We start from the raw sequence: 19,457 nt of genomic DNA on the forward strand, positions 1-19,457 counted from the left end.
ATCTCACTTCTTTCTCAGTTCTCTCCCCCATCCCACTGGGAAGGGAGGGAGTGAACGGGTGGGTGATGTTTCGTTGCCTGCTGGGGTAAACCACACAGGGTCCCCAGCCAGGTACCCTGGGCCCCCTGCCCAGCAGCACCACGGCTCCGTGTGCCTCCAGCTGCACGGGAGAGGCAGGGAGCACTGGAACAGCTTCCCCCAGGGCACTCAAGCCGGGCAGAGGGGAGCCCGGGGATCTGCAGCTGCTCCCTGCAAATTCTCAGGTGCTACGCCACAGCCAAGGGCAGCACCAGGTGCTAGTACGTGACTGCCCTGGAGCTCATTCTTCCCCGTTTCGGGCTGTTTTCACCTCATTTCCAGCTCCGCCCGCAGCATTTGGGGCAGGACACACCCAGCTCTGAGGCTGGGCTCCTGCTCAGGACTGGCTCTTTCTACTGCTTTAGGTTTGCAAGCAGGAAAACCACAGCAGGTATGAGATCTGGGAATTACAGAGCCCCAGGAATCATGGCAAATCCCTGGAAATCACAGCAAATGCCATAGCCTCTGCTGGAAATCCTCCCACGGACAGCCCCCAGGTGCTGAGAGAAATCCCACAAATACAGGCTGGACGCTAAAAGGTTCTTAAATATTTAGTTCAGATTTATTTAAAGTCAAGTCAGTTTGTGGACACTATTTATATTATTAAAAACACTTGGAGGTTTGTACTTCTAGCAAAAATATACATTTCAGTTTGAGGGTTGTTATGCTGTCGAGGAAGGAAGAGCAAAAAGTTTCCCAGGTGATGGCACGAGTCCTGCATTGTGGCCCCGGTGGGGACACCACCGGGGCTTTGGGAAGGGCAAATCCCCCAGGCTCCGACCAGCACACACACGTCTCCAGTGCCTTCCCCCAGAGGGCTTCAAAGTGCTTCAGAAACGGTAATTCCCAACACCCCTGCGAGGTAGGGAGGGGAGGGGGTGGGCGGGGAAACTGAGGCACGGCAAAAGGAGCGGAGTGTGGCAGCAGGGGGAGGTTTGGGACCGGCCAGCCCTGTGACGGGGAGGGAAAGCCCAGTGCTCTTCCCCTTTGGGTTTTAAAGGAATTATTGCACCAGGGAAATCTGCTATCCTGAAGAGGAGGAAAGTAAAATAAAACTGAATAATTTGCTCCCACAACCCCTCCTTGGGAATACCAGTATTTTAATAAGGCTGCTCAGGACACACGGGACTACGAGCTGCAGACAGGGAAGTGTTGCTTCTTAGGTCAGACACCATTATCCTGAAAGGGAAACTGAGCCCTTCCCAGGTCCATCCTCCCCCCCACCCTGAGCCCAAGTGACACAGCCCCCCACACCAAGGGCCTGGCCTGGCCCAGGTGGCACCGTGGTGTTTCACTACAGCTGTGAGAAGTTGTGAGGTAAAGTCCCAGAATGGTGCTGGGTTCAGGCAGACCCCAAAACCTGGACCTGTTCCCACTCTTGGGAGCAGTGGCAGAGGAGGACTGGCAGCTTCCCTGACACAGCCACGCTCGCTGGGAAGCTGCTGCCCATCGTGAGCATCCCAACCACCCCCTCCCTGTTTATAAAGCAGCTGCAAAGCTCTCTGCAGCCAATGCACTAACAGATCCTCATGCTCCTGCTCTGAGCAGAGAGCAGGTGACAATCCAGGTCCCTTTCACAGAGGGGAAACTGAGGCAGGACACCAAACCCCGAGGAGCTCAAGGCCCCTGACCCTCTGTGCGCCTTTTTTGTAACTCACATCTGTGCAGAACAGCCTGTGGAAGCCATGGATTCTGTGCCTCTGCTCTGAAGGTGGAACTTTAAGGAGTCAAATCCTTTCCCTCCCACTTCCCCATCCCACCCTCTCTCATACTGAGGTGCCAAGGGACACATTCCCTATGGAACGAGGGCATCAGGAGCAAAGGCTCGCACACAGCACCCAGGAAGGCAGAGCTCACACAGTCCCGCTGGGAGACAGGAACGCACTGCAGAGCACAGCGGGGCTGCAGCTGAGGGTCTCTGCTGGGACAGCCCCTACCCGTGTTCAAAGACTCTGGGGCTGTTCTTTGGGTAAGAGAGAAACATCCTTTCATCACACTGTCCCAGACTTCACGGCTCACGTCTTCGGAGTGCAAAGGAACAAGAGAATACAGACACACTGTGAGTGCTGCTGTCGGCCCCGCTGGCCCCTGCACCCCCTTGGCCCTCCCAAGGACCAGAGCTCCCCACCCTGGGGACCCGGGGCGCCACAGGAACCTCGCTGCCTGAGCCATGTAAACTGGGCGGCCGCTCTGCTCTGGGAGCAGCCAGAGCTGGGCCGTAGGAACGGGAACAGCAGCTTTGCAGATTTGTTAGTGTGTGTTAACGGAAGCCCTGGCCGAGCAGGAGGCAGCTGCAAATCCTGACGGCATCTCACCCTATGTACCGTATGTCAGGGTCACGTAGAAAAGAGTTTCCAGTAGGAGAAATGGAAGACACTGGGAAGGGTTTTCTTTGTTTCTGTACAGAGTCGTGATGGGAATCCATGGCTTCATTCTCATAAATAACAGGTCCTTAGTACATGTCCTTGTAGATCTCCTGCAGAAGCGGGTGCAGAGATGTCTCTGTCTCTGTCTTCTTGATCTTCTGCACCAGCTGGGCGTGCTCTGTCACCAGCTGCCGCAGGTCAGCCATCTTCTGCAGCAGCTTGGGGAAGAGGTACTGGGCATCTGGGTGGTTGGACTGCAGGTGGAACTCCAGTGCTCGCAGGATGTTGTCCTGGATCTCCTCCACCTGCTTCACGTTCATCAGGCCAGGGCGGTCTGTGGAGAGGAAGCATGGTAGCTGCAGGGTCATGGTGCAGCCTTCCAAAGTACACGCTCCTCCTGGGGAAAGGGAGCTGGGGACTGTAACCCACCCACCGGGACTTCAACCTCATCAGCTAGAAAGGGGAGAAGCGTGCCCTTGGGCAACGTATCCCACAGCAGCGCATGAGGAGGAGATGCCACTTCTACATTCCTTGCTGTTGGTCCAAGCTTGCCAGGCATCACCGCCACAGAGAAACTTTGGTTTTGGAAGTGTTCAGTTCTTCTCTCACGCCCCTGAGACATCCCTGGCTGACCTCAGGGCCAGCTGCAGCTCAGCTCCCCTAGCCCCCTCTGAACCACCTCTAAGGAGGCAGGACTCTTCCTGACCCTGGCACGGCCGAGGGCACCCGCTCACCTCCACACAGGATGATGGCAGCCACAAACAGGGACAGGTCACTGTCATCCAGCTCCAGCGCGTTGAACTTCACAGCAAACTCAAATTTGGGCTCCATGATCTCATTGAAGGGCTTGCGCAGGCTGCGCAGGAACTCGCGGGTCACGAAGCCGTTCCCGTTGGCCACCAGCAGCCCATCCTTGTTCATGATGGAGGCCAGCATGGCGAAGATGGCCTCGTGCACCCCGTACTTGAGCAGAGTCACTTGGTCGTTCAAGTAGAGGCCTATGAAGCTGGGGATGCTCTTGGCGAACTCGGTGAGCTCCCGCACGGTCTCCACCGTGGTGCACTGGCAGCGGTAGAAGACGTGCACCCCGATCTCCTTGTAGGGGGGGATACCGTTCACCAGCTGCTTCCACACCAGCCCCTTCTCTGCCTGCCACAAGGTGTCCATGTCATGGATCACAAAAGGCTGCTTGAACAAGAAGCAAGTTAGGAGTCTGCTGCAGGGACTCGAGGTGCCAGCTCTGCCCAGGACAGTCCTGTCTGCCTGTCCCTGTGCTGTGCCCTGCCTCTGGGGCTGACAGTGCCCAGGCAGTCTGCACCCACCCACCACAGCACAAGTCTGCAGAGCAATGGGATTTTTCCCAGCAAAGGGCAGGACATGCAGAACCCACCTGGCCACAGGTGGGAATGGTGCATATGGAACAGCTACGGCAGCAGGGAGATGTGCAGCATCTCCCAGAGAACAGTCCCCTGTGCTGGCCATGGCCAGCCCCACCTGCCCTGGGAGGGAACTTACTGGGGTGCTGCTGGCCTTCCCGGTCAGGATACCTCTTGCCTTCTTTTTGGTCATGTTGAAATTCTTCAGGTAGGCGTTGTAGATGTGCTTGGAGAAAGCCTTCAGGTCAGCCACCTGCGGGTTCTGGCAGCCGATCTCGCTCGCTGTCAGCCCTGCCACCAACTTCCTCTTCTCTGCCTCTGGCATGCGCCCAAAGCGGATTGCTGGGGGGGCAAAACTGGGGGTCAGGACAGCGGGGGGACCCCAGAAGATGCATCCAGAGAGGCAGGAGTTTGTTCTGCTGCTGCAGACAGACAGGTCTGCTGGAGAACACCTGCAGCTACACAACACAATGCTTCTCCAGGCTGCAGCTCCTCCAGCATCAACACCATGAACCAGCCACTGCTGCTTCCTCACACCAGACTCCCATCCCACTCCTCTGGGCTCTTGCACAAACCCCGATTCCCACATAAAACACCTTTGCTTGTCTGGATCCAAGATTCTTACACCTGAAGTCTGAAAATGCCAGCACAGAAGAACAATCTGCATGCCAGTTCCCTCTGGGCCAGTCCGTAAGGGACAGTCACATGCCAGCAGCTGTACCGCACGGTGGGAATAAACAGCCCCTTCTCATACAGAAAAAGGGGACGAAGAGTCAAATACTTGAAGCATTGGGTTTGAATGATCCCCTAGCAAGAAGAGCCATAGGCTACAGCACAGCAGGCCATGGGAGGCCTCCCTTCACAGGAGGGCAGCTGGCCCTGTGTCACCCAGCTGGCCAGGCCTGTGGGCAGCAGTGACACTCACCATTGTGTGACATGCCCAGCGAGAGGCATTTCTGGAAGCGGCAGTACTGGCACTTGTTTCGGTTCTTCTTCTGAATCTTGCAGCTCCTCTCACACTTCTCGTACTCCAGCTTCATGCGGATCGTCCGGCGGAAGAAACCCTGCAGGCAGGGAGCAAGGGGACATGGAGCAGCAGTGCCTGTGGTTTGGGACCAGGCTGATTTGTTATCCCCAGGAGCTTCAGGGAGGTTCAGGGGGGTGAGGAAGGGGAGCCCTGGTCTCTCTGATGCAAGCAGAGTCTCTATGGAGAAAGGGGCTGCAGAGGAAGAAGTGTGGGGGGCACTGCATGCCTGGTGCTGTGTGACTGCCAGCAGCCCACAAGGAGGGATGGAGGAACAAGCCATGGGCCAACCCCAGCCTGCAGGAATGTCTGGCAGGACCTGGGCTGCTAATGCAACCCTGCTGGATCTGCTGCAGGGGAAAGAATTCCAGAATTCCAGGAACATCCAAGCTGCAGCCAATGATCCCAGGGGGATAAATACACAGCTCACTGCTGATCTGCAGCATAGAAACCATTTTTAAAAGCAAACTCAGGGTCCCTGTGGGGACAGATGGATTTGCCTTATACAGCAAAGCATGACAAGGCAAGGTTTGGGCCATATAGGTCTCAGCCACCTTCCCAGGGCAGCATTTGCTGCCTGCCTGTACTTGCCACATTGTAGACAGGTTCAATTGAGTTTTTTACAATCAATCCCGAATCCCTGTTTTGCTGCAAATCTGCTTGTGTGAGGAGGCAGCCCAGTCCCTGGGGTCTAAGCCCTGCTTGGTGCTGCTGAACCCAGCCCTCCCTGGTTCTCACCTTGCAGCCCTCGCAGGCGTGCACGCCGTAGTGGAACCCCGAGGCTTTGTCTCCGCAGACCCTGCACTCCACGTTCAGCGCTCCCAGCGCCGCCTCCTCGCAGCCCATCTGCAGCTGGTCCGACAGCGAGGGAGAGGAGCTCTGTGACAGGTCTGCAAACACACACAGGGACACGTCCTTCCATGTCACAGCCACAGGCCCAGCTCCTGGTGTGGCCAGCTCCTCCAGCCATGGGGCTGAGGAGGGATTTCTAGCCCTGTCCTGCCTGTCCCTGGTATCACATCTGGAATCTGGCACTGGCTGCAGGCAAATGCCGTGCGCAGAGCCAAGACTACCCCAGCAGCTCAGACTCCACATCAATGCTTCTTTATTCCCTCTGGCATTCATGTCGTGGCAATGAAACCCCAACCAGCAGATTTTATAATCCCTGGTTGGCTGGCTGCTGGCACAGGACATCCCAGCTGGAACATCAAGGCCTCTGGAGGAGCCTCTTCTGCATCCACAAACCTTCTCTCCTACCTCCTACAACCACTTTGCACTGAGGACTTCAAGAAGTGTCCAAGGAAGCGTTCCCAAGCACCCTGGGAGGCCCCTTGCTCTCAAGCACAATGTTACCTACCTATCCTTTTAATTTCAATTGCCAACGGCTGTGCAGTGATCTCAGAGGAAGAAATAAGCTCTCCATAACTTGGAGCATTATTTCACAAAGGGAAGAGATTAAAACCAGCTGAACTCCATTCAGGGACAGATTCTCTGCCCTTGCAGCTGAGCATGCTGCCTGGGGGCTGTGGGTACCTGGATGCTCCACAGGATGAGCACCTGTGGCCTCCACTCACCTGTGTAGCTGCTTGAAGGCAGCGAGCTGTCTGGTCCTCCAGTTGGGTCTGAGGCTCCGCTTGCCACCATCACTGCCTCTTCCTCTTCCTCTTCCTTGACCTCAGGTACTTCCTCCTGTAGTTGTTCCATAATTGATCACCCCTCAGTGCCAAGACTGCAATCCCTGTCATAGCTCTGGCATCATCCGTGTCTATCCAAGATGGACCCCACCAGGCTGTTCCTGCTAGCCTGCAGGACATGGGAGAGAGGACACTGAGTGCCTGCATGGAGCGGCTCAGCAGCAGGGCAGTGTCACCAACCACACCAGTCCTGCTCTGTGCTTGCTCCTTGGCCAGTGAGACATGCAGAGCCGGGGCCATTTAAAGATCCCTTTGCACTCTGGAATAAACATTCTGTAGGACTCAAGGACGCAAAAGCTCACAGAATTGTTTTTAAAGCCCAGCAGATCACAAACCAGCTCAGATGCCACCCAGGGACCCAGCTTGCAAATGCCATAGCAGAAACACTGCTCCAGACAATGTCCCCCAGAGCCGCCGGTGACCTGGGATGTGATGGTGAGAGCCAGGGCCAGGGTCTGACAGAGCCAGCATCTCCAGAAGAATCAAAGCAGGGCTGGCTTCACCCTCTGTCCCTGCCCAGCCATGGCAGAGCTTGGGTTGGGAGCAGGAGCTGATCAGGGCGTGCCTTGACCGTAAGTGGAAGATACTGGGGGAGCAGGACTCAGTGCAGCAGCAGGCAGAGGCTAGAAGTCCCTGGCCCGTGCAAGCCATCTGCAAGACTGATGGCTTCCTGTCGGCCCTGCACTCACACTCTTTCCCGTCAGAGTGCTGCCAGTTACAGCCTTTGTGTTTGTTTTCACTTGGCTCCTCTGCCAAGAGCAGGGTTGAATGTGTTGCTGTTGCTCTGCGCAGCTGCTGGGCCGTGCTCAGCCACGGGGTCCAGCAGTGCGATCCCAACGGCCACACAATCCAACCAGTGTCTTAATCCTGGGTTTCCTGTGGGAGGAACGGCCCCATCCTCCCCCACGCACTTCCGCTCCTTGTTTGCCTTACTCCATCCCAAAGAGCCCACAAAGAGCTCCAGCCGACCAAACGATGCAGCACCGGTACCGTGGCTATGGCAGAGCCATTCCCACCTCCCTCCCAACCATGCCACATCTTGATTCCTAAAATGACTCTTGCTTGAATAATTAATATCTCAAGCTCAGCTTACGTAAAGTTCCATCCACTTCCTTAAGAGAGCAATTTTTAAGTGGAGAAATACCCATCAGGAAAGCCACTGAAATCCAGGTTCAACCAAGAAAGCTTCAATTTGCAGACTCAAATTAAACTAATGCAGGATCTTGCAGGGGCCTCGTATAAGAGCAACCCCAAGCTCTGGGATGGTCTGTGCCCTGTGCCCAAGGCCACAGCACAGCTCAGGGCTTGCTGGGGGAGGGCAGTGACCCAGAACTCCCTGGATTTGTTTGCCCTCCTGCAGCAGACCCTCACACCTGGCACTTCGAACTTGAGCTGCAGCCAGCTCCTTGGATTGCTGGAAAGCCATCAAGGTCAGAGCTCCCTGAAAGAGCAAGGAAGCAGCTCAGGGAGAGAACAAAACCTGCAGGTGGGAGGGTGAACACAAACACGTTACAAAGCCAGGACACAAGTCACCCCTGGAGCTGGTGCTGCACCAGAGCCTGGGTCTCCTGTGGTTGAGGGGGCTTTGTTTTTTCCCTCCACACTGGGAATTCAGACTGCAGGACAGGTGGCTTTGTTTCCAGAAGAGGTACATTAGTGGCAACAGCGAGCACAGTGGCCTGTGCTCCTTGGCAGCAGGAGCAGGCAGGGGGGTGCTCCCTTCCCGTGCCTCCACATGAGCACTGAGAGACCATTGAAGGGCTGTGTTATCCTTGGCCTCTGCTCACACATCCCACGTGGTGGGACACGGCAGACAGGCAGGAAAACCTATTCACTGGAGATGGAGGGTAATGAACTTCATCCTTTTCAGGGTTATATATAAATGATCACACAAACATCAGGGAAACACTTTTGCCTGGAAGAGCAGTTAGCAGGGGAAGCTTGTGGCAGGAGCAGCTCATCTACAGTGGAAAATCGATCCTGCAGGAGCTTAATGAGCAGCTCATTAGATTCCCTTTGTCCCTGGCATCCAGCACAAGCCCCTTGCTTTAAACCCACTGCAGACAGAGCTCTCTGCTTTGCCCCAGATGTCTCATGGGACATGTTGGAATAATTTGGGCACGTCCCTGACATGCTGTCCTGCATCTGCTGGGTCTACTCAGGGCCATGTGCACCCAGGGCAGCAGCAAGTTTTTGGCATGCAGTTTTCTCCCCAAAACCCAAAAAAGCAACTCCAAAACTGTGCTTGGAGTCGGGCTTGGATGGGTGTGAGGAGGGAGAAAACAGAGGACGAGACACGGACAGACAGGTCCAGAGGGCCCCAGCTAAGGCTGCTCGTGCACACAGGCATTACAGAAAGGATATGGATGTGAATCCCGCCCTTTGAGAGTGGCTGGAGAGCCAGAGAGAGAAAAGCTTTTACCAGAAGGCTCCAAATGTGTTGCTTGAATATCTCCTTGCAGGCCAAGAGTTCAGAGGCCTGGGCAGAGGGGAGCTGCAGGAGCTCTTTGCACACCTGCCTCTCCCTTAGCCCTTCCTGTTTTCTAAACAACTGGGATAGAGGGAGAGGACTGGAAAAGAGGATTGATCTCACATGGGAGGCTGCAGCCCCAGCCTTTGGCAGATGAAGGGCCAAGGCAGCCGCTGCCTGGGTAAAGGGCCAGGCGTGGGCCGTGCCTGTGCACCCCTTGGAGGAGCCAGCCAGCTGGGCAGAGCCCCCAGCAGGAGAGGGACCTCAGCCCTCACCCCCGTGCCAGGTATAGCAGGGAGGCAGCAGGCAGAGACTGTGGAGATTCACCAAGGATTCACATGCTTCCCTCTGCTCCCCTGCAAGCCCTTCAGTGGGAATGGGGGTCCTGGGAAGCTGGCGCTCTCCAGAGGTTTGTCCAAAGTCTCTCCATCTGAGTGCAAGGAGGGACCTGCCCAGCCAGCACCGCAGCCCAGAATCTTTGTGGGACAGCACTGTGGGTGACAAAGGACAGCCAAAGGGCCCATCTCCACCCCAGGACCTCTCAAGCCATTTGGTGCCGCCACATCCAGTGGCCAAGTTGCCGGAGCAGGGATAACGTGGTCTGCTCCTCTTGGCTGAGTCCTGTGCCAGAGCGCAGCACACAAACTTCGAGCTGCAGGAAGACTTGCAGAGATTTCTGCCTGCCGTAGACACCCACCCCTTTTCTTCCGTTTGGCAACTGTCACAGGACGCTGATGGAAACAAGGATGGAGATTGTGAATTTCTTCCTAAGCATATCCAGAGAATCTAGCAAAGATGTTTCCTTTCCTCTTCCCACAGGATGGGAATGAGCAAGAGGGCAAGCATCTCATGACTTGCTCTGCCCTTGCCTCAATCCCTGTTTCAAGGAGCTTTGGTAACCCTGGCTGAGCCAGCAGCTTCCTCTGCAGCCAGGGCAGGGAGGGTTTGTTTGCTGGCTCTGGGCTTGGGCTGATGCCTGCTGGCTGCAAACAGCTTGGGCAACAGGTTTGTCTTTCCTAGAAGCTGGCATCTACGCCAAGCTAAACCATCAGTGGGAACAGGGAGAGAGACGTGGCAAAACCAGAAGAGGAAAAAAACAGGAATAGAAGTTAAAAGGAGATAAACCTTCAGTGTGGATTCCCTGCAAGAAGGCAGTACAACTGACCAAGAGCCTCCAGTTCATCAACCAACAGCCTGTGCCCCTGTGGCCTGGCAGTTCCCCTGGCAGCTAATACTGCTGATTAGCACGTAGACCCTGGAGCCAAGCTCAGAGTTTCCAGGCAAAGCAAAGCACCAAAGAAAGGTTCAAACCTCCCAAGAGTCAAGTCACAGAGCTGATCCGCTCAAAGTAGCTGTTCAAGTTACTGTAAAAGAGGTCATCAGGAATGGCAAAAGGGAACCAATATACCATGGGAGCACTCCTGGCTTGTGTTTTTATTCCTCTGGATAAGAATGTTCGCCAAATTCACAGCCAAAAGAAACAGGAGGGGTGAGATGAGAACTCAGCCCTCCGTAGGGCAGCATTGTGATGCGCAGCACATTTTGAAATCCACAATCGAAAACTGACCTGAATCCATCAAGGAGATGTGATTGCTGCTGGTTGACCACCTTTTGCAGACTTCCCTCGGGTTGTGTCACTGCTTCCAAGATCTGCTGACCAAGTACCAGTTTCTGTTCCTCCTCCTATACGTCAGCTACTACTAATAAAAGCCAAGTAAGAGCTAAGCAGATGCTGCAATACAGGAAAGGTAACTAAGAGTACAAAACAGGAGAGACGAACACTGAAAACATGTTTGTGTTTGCTCCTGGAAGATCAGCATACCCCCGTATTAGCCAATGAGATCTCAGCAGTACTTAGTAGCCGAGTGTTTCCTCCCTTACTCAAAGTCTTGGCCGCAAGGCAGGCTACACACAAAAATAAACTACTAGAGCTAGCAAGGAAGAGCCCTCCCACACAGCACTGACCAGGACGGACATTGTGGGCCAGATTCTTCCCCTTGAAGCATCTGCGTAGATGTTGTTCCATGCCCCAGAGTCCAGTCCTGTGATTCTCTCTCCAAGGCTGCTCGGTGTGGACCACCTGTGCTTCCCCAAGAGTGAGCTGGGCTCACTAAGCAGTGGGGTGCTGCCAGAGCTGCCATTACCATAGCTGCTGCTAATTACTCAGGGACATGTGACACAGGGTGCAGGAGATTTCCCTCAGCTGCCTTGCGCAGCCAGGCTTGCCAAAATGAATCACACCTCTACTGCATGTTTTAACTCACCCACTTCCTGGGCACTGAGGGGGGAAAAAAAACCCCCAGCTCATTAAAAAAGGTTACAAAACTTGCTGGATTCTTCTCTTTTTGTACCATGATTGATGCTGTACCCAAAACCAGGTCATGACATTTTCCTCCAAAAGGAACTCGCTGCTGGCTTTGTTCAGAGTGCAAGAGGTATTGCAGACACAGAAAAAAAGCAGACTTTGGGCACTGAACTCTCAGCCATGCGCAAAGCAGGGTCTGCCGGGCTGCTCGTTCTCCAAGAGTTGCAGCCCTCCCTGGCTCCAGCAGCTCCAAGCATGCATGAGATGTGCTTCAAAATCTTGAGATACTGGAAGACAGAGGAGTCATCCCTCCACAGCTTCCCAGCAGAGGGACTCCCTGCCCTTGTGAGGCTCCGGGGCTGATGCTGGCGGAAGGGCAGCAGCAGGGCAGGCTGTGAAGAGCTGTGCAGTTGTTAGCTCTTACTTGTAGTGCTGCTCCATGACCTTCAGCAAATCTGGTCAAGTCCCATACCTCCATTTCCTTTATCATCAAAGAAACCTCAATCAAAACCAAAATCCACCACAAAGAAACAAACCCAGGATTTTTACAGTGCTTCCTTCCTGATCCTTCCCTGGCTGCGTTAGCTCATGGAGACGGTATGTTTTGGAAGTGCAGAGCAATAGATCAGTGCTAAGTGTCATTGTTTATTCCTGTATTGCAGATTTTGACACCTGTTCGCAGTCACACTTGCAGGTCTGGCCTGCCCGGCCCCTGGTCAGCTCCCTGCACTGCTTGTGACCATCTTCTCCTGTCGTACATTCCTGTACAAGGCATTTCCAGGATGACTTGCAGGAAATAAACTGGCACATCTCATTCTGCCAACTGCTGACTGGTATTTGTGTTTTGCGGTCAACTCAGGACAGCCCGAAGTACCTATGGCCAGGAGGGGCACGTGGGTCTCACCCACTGGAACAAGGACAGCAGCCAGGAAACAAGCAGGTATTGGAAAGGTGACACCACTGGGCCTTCTCAGTGCTGGAAATGGCACAGAAGTGCTGCTATTTGAGAAGATCGTTACGTCTGGCAAGGAGAGAGGATCATCCCCCCACAGCCCAGTGCACAGCAGAGGTGGCTGTGAAACTGTGGCAATGCTTTGGGATCACGCTGCAAACCTGGCACTCACGCCAGAGAAGCTGTCTGGGATGTATTCCCCCTTCCTTTACCATCCCAAAGGTGAGGAGGTTGGAAGCTCAGAACTCACTGAACCACTGTAAGATGATGCTTTCCCAAACTGCTGAAGTCCTCTTGGCTGTACTCCAGGGCAGTCGGTTTGCTTAGGGACCCCTTGTCCTCCCGAACCTGAGCAGGACACATGGAAGGATCGGGTTTCAGGAACATCAGTAATTATAGAACAGGGCTGGTGAGGGAGGAGCTCACAGAAACAGCAACACCACTTCCCAAGGCAAACAGTGGGCACAGGGTGTTACAGACCCAGAGCAGCACCGAAATGGAACTCCAGGAAAGTGGTGAGTGGGACAAGCTGTGGCTCAGCACCGCTGGCGGTCAGGGAGGCCAAGTTTGGCAGTGCTGCACACACCAGGACCCAGGTTAGATTTCCCCAAAGTTTCAGGGTCACTGGGACACCAACAAGTGCCACCCCTGCTCTGGAAGGGGCAATCAGCTCCCCAGAAAAGCAATGGGGGCAGAAAAGCAGCAGTGGGCCGATGAGTCACTTAGGATCACACACATGCATGCAGCCTTCTGTCTGGAGCCAAACATCCAGCAGGCCCCTAGGTTTTATTGCTATGTTGCCAGTGCTCCCAGATCCAGGAAAATGCCCACAAAACCTGTAGCAAGCCTCCTCCTCTTTGCAGCAACAGATTTTAGATCTGTTGGATCTGTTTAGATCTGTTGAACTCATCAGGAAAAAAAAAAAATAAATCCATCAGCCTGTAAGTTTTGTTATGTTTACACTTGGACTCCCAGAGAAGTGCTACTTGGTTTTGTAGACTTTAGCAAAATATCCTGGGCATCAGCCACGCTGCTCTGATCCCAGGATGCAGCTGACAGAGAGCAACTGTGCCCAGGCACAAGTTCCGATGATTCAGCAGGGCCAGGAACATGCGCAGCGAGATGGATCGAGCAGATTGCTGTGTCTGCTGCAGCTCCCCTTCAGCCAGGAAAACAGAGGGGTCCCAGTCTGACTGCACACATCTCCGTAGGAAAACCTCCAGAGAACACCAGAATCACTTTTCCACACAAACTAGTACAACACCCTCTCAGAGAACTAGATGGGAATGCTGTTTCCTTACTATTTTTGGCCACATTCACACAGCAATAGCTGCCTGGAGAACAGAGATTTCCCTGCCTTTTCAGCAGGGAAAGGAGCAGCGACCATGTCAGTGTGATCCTGCCAAGACTCACAGTGTGCTCTGACTATTTGGATTTCTGCCTCAGCTCCCAGAAAACAAAACCCTTGAGCAAAGCATTCACACTTTTTGTAACATCCTCATGCCTTTGGCACTGTCTTGGGGGTACAGGGTGAGCCACAGAGCTCACGGTGAGCCAACAGCTACTATTTCCTGACACAGCCAGCTGCTGGCAGCTCAGCAGGCTCCTCAAGTTCATGCTCACCAACAACCCTTTTCCAGAGATCCCCATGTCCCTAAGTTCCACAACATAAGGCCTACCCCAGAGACATGAGAACCCACGGATATTTTCAGAGATGTGGTTCTCTGACCATCAGCCCTTGTGGAGTTAACAGCTTTCAAGGGCCAACATCTCTAGTAGAATCCATATAAACAACTTAAAGGTGAAAAGCTGATTTGGGCATTTTCAGAAATATCCTAGATTGCATTATGATGAAATTAAGAGTTCCATTGAAAAATGTTTGTAACAAGTCAGGAAGGATAAGAATTTGAGCTTAGGTTCCCATCAACAAGATGACTGCACAAAGCATTGCCTATTTTGAAGCCATCTCACACAACCTCTGCCAGGAAAGGCCTGACAAAGCCTGTCCTAATGAGATAGGCATGTGTTTCCGCAGTAAAGTCTGTCTTAACAGCCCATCAAAGAAATGCTTCCCTATCAGCTCATCGGCCCTTTCAAATCACCAGAACCATTCCCTGTCTAGATCCCACATCTCTGTTAAGGGTTGAACATGCATGTTCTGGTTTTTGCTATTTCAAGCTCCAGTTCCCAGACTAGGGCAAATCAGGAAATGCAGCATGATGGCAACAACTTCTGGTAACATGGAGATTACCAGGCTGTGGCCATACCCCAGCCCCTGAGATGGGTTCTGGCTTGATCCAGCACCATAACGAACACTTGTGTTTCTGGCTTGTGCTTTCATCCTGCCACTTCCTCCTCCATGGTCAGGATTCCCCTGCAAACCACAGACTCCCCAAAACTCAAAACTTCGAGCAGAGCCTGTCCATGAGGTTCCCAGGAAAGCCCCCCAACATCCACACACACATTTCAGAGCCCTTTGCAAAGCCAAATAGAAAGACCTGACCAAAACGATCCCAGATGTTCGCAAGCTCTTGGCTAAGCCTTGGAAAACACAGACATTTTCCAGACATTATGACTGAAACAGTGAATATTAAAGCATTTCAAGAAGTCATAATGAAACTAAGATATATCTCGAGTCAGTTCTGCTCTGAACCCTTCCTGCAATCAAGCAGGGCTCCAGTGAATGTCATCCCAAAACATATATTTTGGGGAGAATGCATTTCACAACCTCCTTGACCAAAAGGATTCATACTGGCATCAATCATTCCACTCTAAACCTCGCTTTGGGAAAGTAATTTCCCAGGCATTCTGCCGAGGCAAGCACATTTCAGAGTATTAAAAAAAAAATAAAACTAGCTCTACAGAAAAATCTTACTTGTCCTCACTATGGAATTCACTTCTGTTTGTCCAGACTTTCCCAGACTCTCCAAAATTACTGCAGCAGTGCACCTCTAGAAAAAGCAGAGATTGCTCTGCAGCACCTGATGAGAAGCAGCAACAGAGCCCAACAAATCTGCGGTTATCAGTTTGTTCCTGCTCTAAGCAAAAGAGTCAGTACAAGCCACAAAACCCCTGACATCTAAAATGTCATAGCCAGGGCAAGCCAGGCTGGGATCTGACAGCAAATAACCTTTCAGACATAAGCACTGTAACATCATCTCACCCAATTAAAACATCATTTGTATGTCAGGTTCTGTTGTTCAGAGGAGCCCAAGAGTCTCTTGTTGTGCCAATCCCTCAGTCTCCAAGATCATTTGCAGATTTCCAGTCCATAATTCAATAGCCACAGATGAAATATTCCCCAAAGGGCAACAAGATGTACTGTACAAAAATACATATTTGTCAAAAGGCATCATGCAAGAAAGACAGAGCCCATAAACACCAGAAAGCAATTCTGTACAACAATGCTCTTCTGATCAGCAAAGCCTCATGGGGCTCATTATAAAATCCTCTCCACATGCTGTGAAGATCCTTGGAAGTCTGTGTCTTGAATACCAGAACAGAGACAGCGTAACAGTTGCACCAACGTGACACAGAAACCCACAACAGCTCAACGCCTCAGACCTGTGTTGTGGCAAACACACACCCACAGCCACATGCAGACAGCCTCAGCACCGCTGATTCCAGGAATCACTTCAAGGGTCTGCAGGCAGGACGGTGCCCGCCCATGTCCCTGCTGACCACCTCCTCCAAACCCCTGTCCTGCCTCTGCCACGATCTGCTCGGCTTTGTCTGACACCGACAGACAGCATCGGCCCCACTGCTGGGTCGTGTGTGGGACTGTTGGGTGATCAGTTACCCACGTGCAGCCCTGGATCTCATATGCCCTCCCCCATCTACGAGAGCCAATTTCAGTCATAAACACCAGCAAAATAATGAAATGTTATGTCACTGTGCTTTCTAAAGCAAGAGCCAGCTGAGGAGAACAGGATTAGACCATGGTCCTCACAGTGTATCCCTGAAGTAATCCATAAGATCATATTCAGAAACCGAACAAAAATAAGGTACAGAGTTTAAATTTAAAATGAAATTTAAGAAAGTTTAAGCTCATGGACAAAGTGAAACTTGCTGGAAGCAAACCGCTCTTCCCAGGCTCTTCCCTACCCCAAGTTTCTAGAAACACTGGTAAGTGCCTTGGTTGGTGGCCCACATGCAAAGGGGAAGGGTTACCTCTGCGGAGCAGCTGTCCCCGTCTGCCCGTCACCGAAAGCCACCGCTCGGTCACCATGTCAGCATGGACAGCCGAAACCTGGAGCAATCTGCAGAAGGACAGAGAGCAAGTTTCCACGGCTGTGCTGAAGGCCAGATATTTATGCCGCTGGGAGCACTGGGCTGGGTCCAGCAGCAGCTCTGAAATTTAAACACACACTCCCTCTTTCGTACGCTGAAGCCCTGGGCCAAGGTGACTCCAGGGGGCCGCTGCCACAGGCAGCATCTGTCCCAGGACCAGGAGGTAGAGCAAACCCTGGGGTGTCCAGCAGAGACAGCCCCATCCCCTCACCAGGGATGTCACCTTTGCCTTAAGTCACCTGCAGCCAGAGGCTGATGACCCTGAGCTCTTATGACAATGCACAGTTGATGCTAGAAAAAGGTCTATGGTGGCCACAAGGCTGCTTGTTTACTCAGCTTGCTTAATCCACCTTCAAGAGGCTGCCAGAAAGTTCCTGCAACTTTAATGAACTTCCTCTTGGGTGGCTGAAACTTAAGGATTCAACAGAGTTCATTCACTCTTCTTGGTTTTCCTGAGAACTTTGCCTTGTATGAATTTCAGGCTCAAAAGAGAAGGAAGAGACTAATGCCAGAAAAAAAATGGCTTATGAGGCTTTGAACTAGAGGACTTAGAGAAAACATGTTCTATTTTTAGACAGTTATGCAGACTAACTGGACTAAAACATTAAACAAAGATGTTGTGAACATGATGCTGTTTGCACCCACATACCCTCCTTGACATTACCCAGGCTTAGCTGCTCCTCCCACTCCGATGGAAAAGCCCCATCTTGTATTGCTGCCCTTGACATGGGACAACTTGTGAGGCAGCTGAGAACCAGCAAGAAACCAGCAAGAAACCAGCATCGCCAGCCCCCAGCAGGACGGGCAGCTCGGCAGCAACCTGCGAGTGCTGCGCTGAGAGTGAACCCCGAGTGCTGCACATCCTTCCAGGTCTGACATGGCAGCGGCAGCTGCAGCTGCCCAGGAGAGGATGAAAAAAGAACATGAATCCCCTGCCTCAAAAGCTGAGGATCCCAGTGGCCTGAGTGTGGAGGGTGTTCCCTACAGGATCAAGGCACATCCAGAGGAGGGCACAAGTGTGAGATCCAAAAATACGACCCAAGTCCCTCGCACTGGAGCATCAATCACATCAGGATCGCCTGGTCAGTGATGTCAAAGTCACATCGTCCTGAAGGCAGTGATTGCCCTTGTTTAGAGGTGGGAGCTGAAGACAGCCTAGAGCTCTGCCAAGTGTGGATCCAGCACCAGCCTCTGCCTCAGTGGGGCCACAAAAGCGCCCTCGGGAGCTTCACTTTCACAGCAGAGCAGGTTCCTCATCCCTTCTCTCCCAACATGGAAGACAGTTTTTCTAAACAATCCTGACAAAGTTTCTCTTTAATCTCTCTGACAAAGAACAATACTAAAGTCATTCCAACCCCACTGGCACATCAGGAGTTGGCTTTCTTCACGTCCACCAGCAATAAAGCTCATCCTGATTCGGTAACACAGCATTAGCCTTGACACTGTCAACAAGGGCTGAATCACATGCAGGGAGTGCACAAATCACACCCTGAGCTCTCTCCCATTGCAGACCAGAGTGCTCAGCTGCTGCCAGAGATCTGAGAATTAAAACTAAATGATTGGCTCACGTTGTCCCACTCACAGCTAAATGCCAGGACATGCCCATCACACCACACACAAGGCAACACTTGCACCAGCTTGGCAGGGCATGGAGGGAACCTGCCAGCACATCCCACCTGGATGCTTCCTCTGCTGTCCCTGGCTGACACATGGCAAGTCATCAGGAAAACTCCCACCTCAGCCTGGAGCAGGTTTGTACAGAAAAGGATACTCTGCTGAAGGCAACAAGGGATTTGCACGGACAGGGCAGGAGGAGAGGAGAGTGGGGCAGAAACAAGAAACAGGACATGGGCTGTCTCAACCCACAGGTCACTGGTTTAGAGACCAACACTGCAACCAGCCCTGGGACTCTGATTTGTGGGGCAGCCACCGCTCAGACCCCTCTGCATCACCATGATGGGCACTGTCCGGACCCTATGGCACATCCGATTCCTTCCCACATGCATCTCCTTCATCTGGGATCTCAGGGAAAGAGGGAGAAGAACGTGGAGATATGAGGGATGAGAAAGGACTCTCAGATCCTTCCTCCTGCAGCAGCCCCTCACCGGATGCTCTGCTAAAGGTCCATCCTGATCCTCCTGCTTCTCCTCCTTCCAGCCCCAGAGCTCTGCAGTGCCTGGTACCCTCAATCCCCTGGCGAATTCCCCCTCCACCACGCCACCCTGGCAAAGATGACAGGCACACTGTCCCCCTAAGCTTCCTCCCGTGCGGGCCATGTCCCGTCCTCAGTCTCCCCTGATTTCCCAAGAAGAACTACAGCCTGAACCCTAAAGCCACCGATGCCGCTCACGCCCCAGCTCCTCGCACCCATATCCCCTCTGCACCAACCCCTGCCCCAAACCCTGTCACACCCACAGCCTCTCACACCCCCCGCCCCTCACAGCCCCTCTCCCTCGCACTCCCCGTCCCTCACACATTCCGTCCCGCACACGCCCTGCCCCTCACAGCCCCCGTCCCTCACGACCCCGCTCCCTCACAGCCCCCGTCCCTCACAGCCCCGGCCCCTCACGACCCCGCTCCCTCACAGCCCCCGTCCCTCGTCCTCCCCCCGGCCCCGCTCACCTCACGCGCGGCCCCGCTCGCGTCGTCGCCCCCCCGTCACCCCCGGCCCCGCGCGTCACCGCGCACGCCCTGACGCCACCGCACCCCGCGCGCGCGCGCGGCCAATCGCCGCCGCCGCCGGGGCCTCGCGGCCGCGTCACCACGGCAACGGCCCCGCCCCGCGCGCCGCATCGCCCCCTGCCGGGAGCCGCCCGCACTGCACCCCGCGGCGGGAGAGAGGCCTCATGGGAAGTGTAGGCGCTGGCCGTGGTGGGCTCTAGGGGCGGGGCAGGGCGGGCGG

At 53.7% G+C, this 19,457-nt stretch overlaps 1 protein-coding gene across 5 annotated transcripts; it reads right to left on the reverse strand.

Moving 5' to 3' along the window:
- Positions 1-618: 618 nt before the first annotated feature.
- On the reverse strand, positions 619-19,225 carry PPARD (peroxisome proliferator activated receptor delta). 5 transcript variants are annotated; one of them, XM_048328501.1, is made up of 9 exons: positions 18,661-18,879; positions 16,436-16,524; positions 10,576-12,613; positions 6,419-6,647; positions 5,583-5,734; positions 4,746-4,884; positions 3,960-4,162; positions 3,179-3,632; positions 619-2,778 (listed from the first exon to the last, which is right to left on the reverse strand). In XM_048328501.1, exons 4-9 carry the CDS (start codon positions 6,546-6,548, stop codon positions 2,531-2,533), a joined length of 1,326 nt encoding a protein of 441 aa, XP_048184458.1. In that variant the 5' UTR covers positions 6,549-6,647; positions 10,576-12,613; positions 16,436-16,524; positions 18,661-18,879; the 3' UTR covers positions 619-2,530. The 5 variants fall into 5 exon arrangements, with proteins under 5 accessions (XP_048184458.1, XP_048184457.1, XP_048184460.1 ...); XM_048328500.1 differs by lacking the exons at positions 10,576-12,613; positions 18,661-18,879 and adding an exon at positions 19,178-19,225; XM_048328503.1 differs by lacking the exon at positions 10,576-12,613 and having other exon boundaries at positions 6,419-6,533; positions 18,661-18,880.
- Between the last annotated feature and the right edge of the window lie 232 nt (positions 19,226-19,457).

The sequence above is a fragment of the Corvus hawaiiensis genome, chromosome 24, assembly GCF_020740725.1.
Source record: "Corvus hawaiiensis isolate bCorHaw1 chromosome 24, bCorHaw1.pri.cur, whole genome shotgun sequence".
NCBI lineage: Eukaryota > Metazoa > Chordata > Aves > Passeriformes > Corvidae > Corvus > Corvus hawaiiensis.

Excerpts from the sequence above, each read along its gene's own strand:
- PPARD (XM_048328500.1), bottom strand. The coding sequence starts at position 6,548 with ATGGAACAACTACAGGAGGAAGTACCTGAGGTCAAGGAAGAGGAAGAG. Across the intron at positions 5,735-6,418 it reads GCCTTCAAGCAGCTACACAG|ACCTGTCACAGAGCTCCTCT; the intron begins GTGAGTGGAGGC and ends GTGTGTTTGCAG. Across the intron at positions 2,779-3,178 it reads TGCCATCATCCTGTGTGGAG|ACCGCCCTGGCCTGATGAAC; the intron begins GTGAGCGGGTGC and ends TCCTCTCCACAG.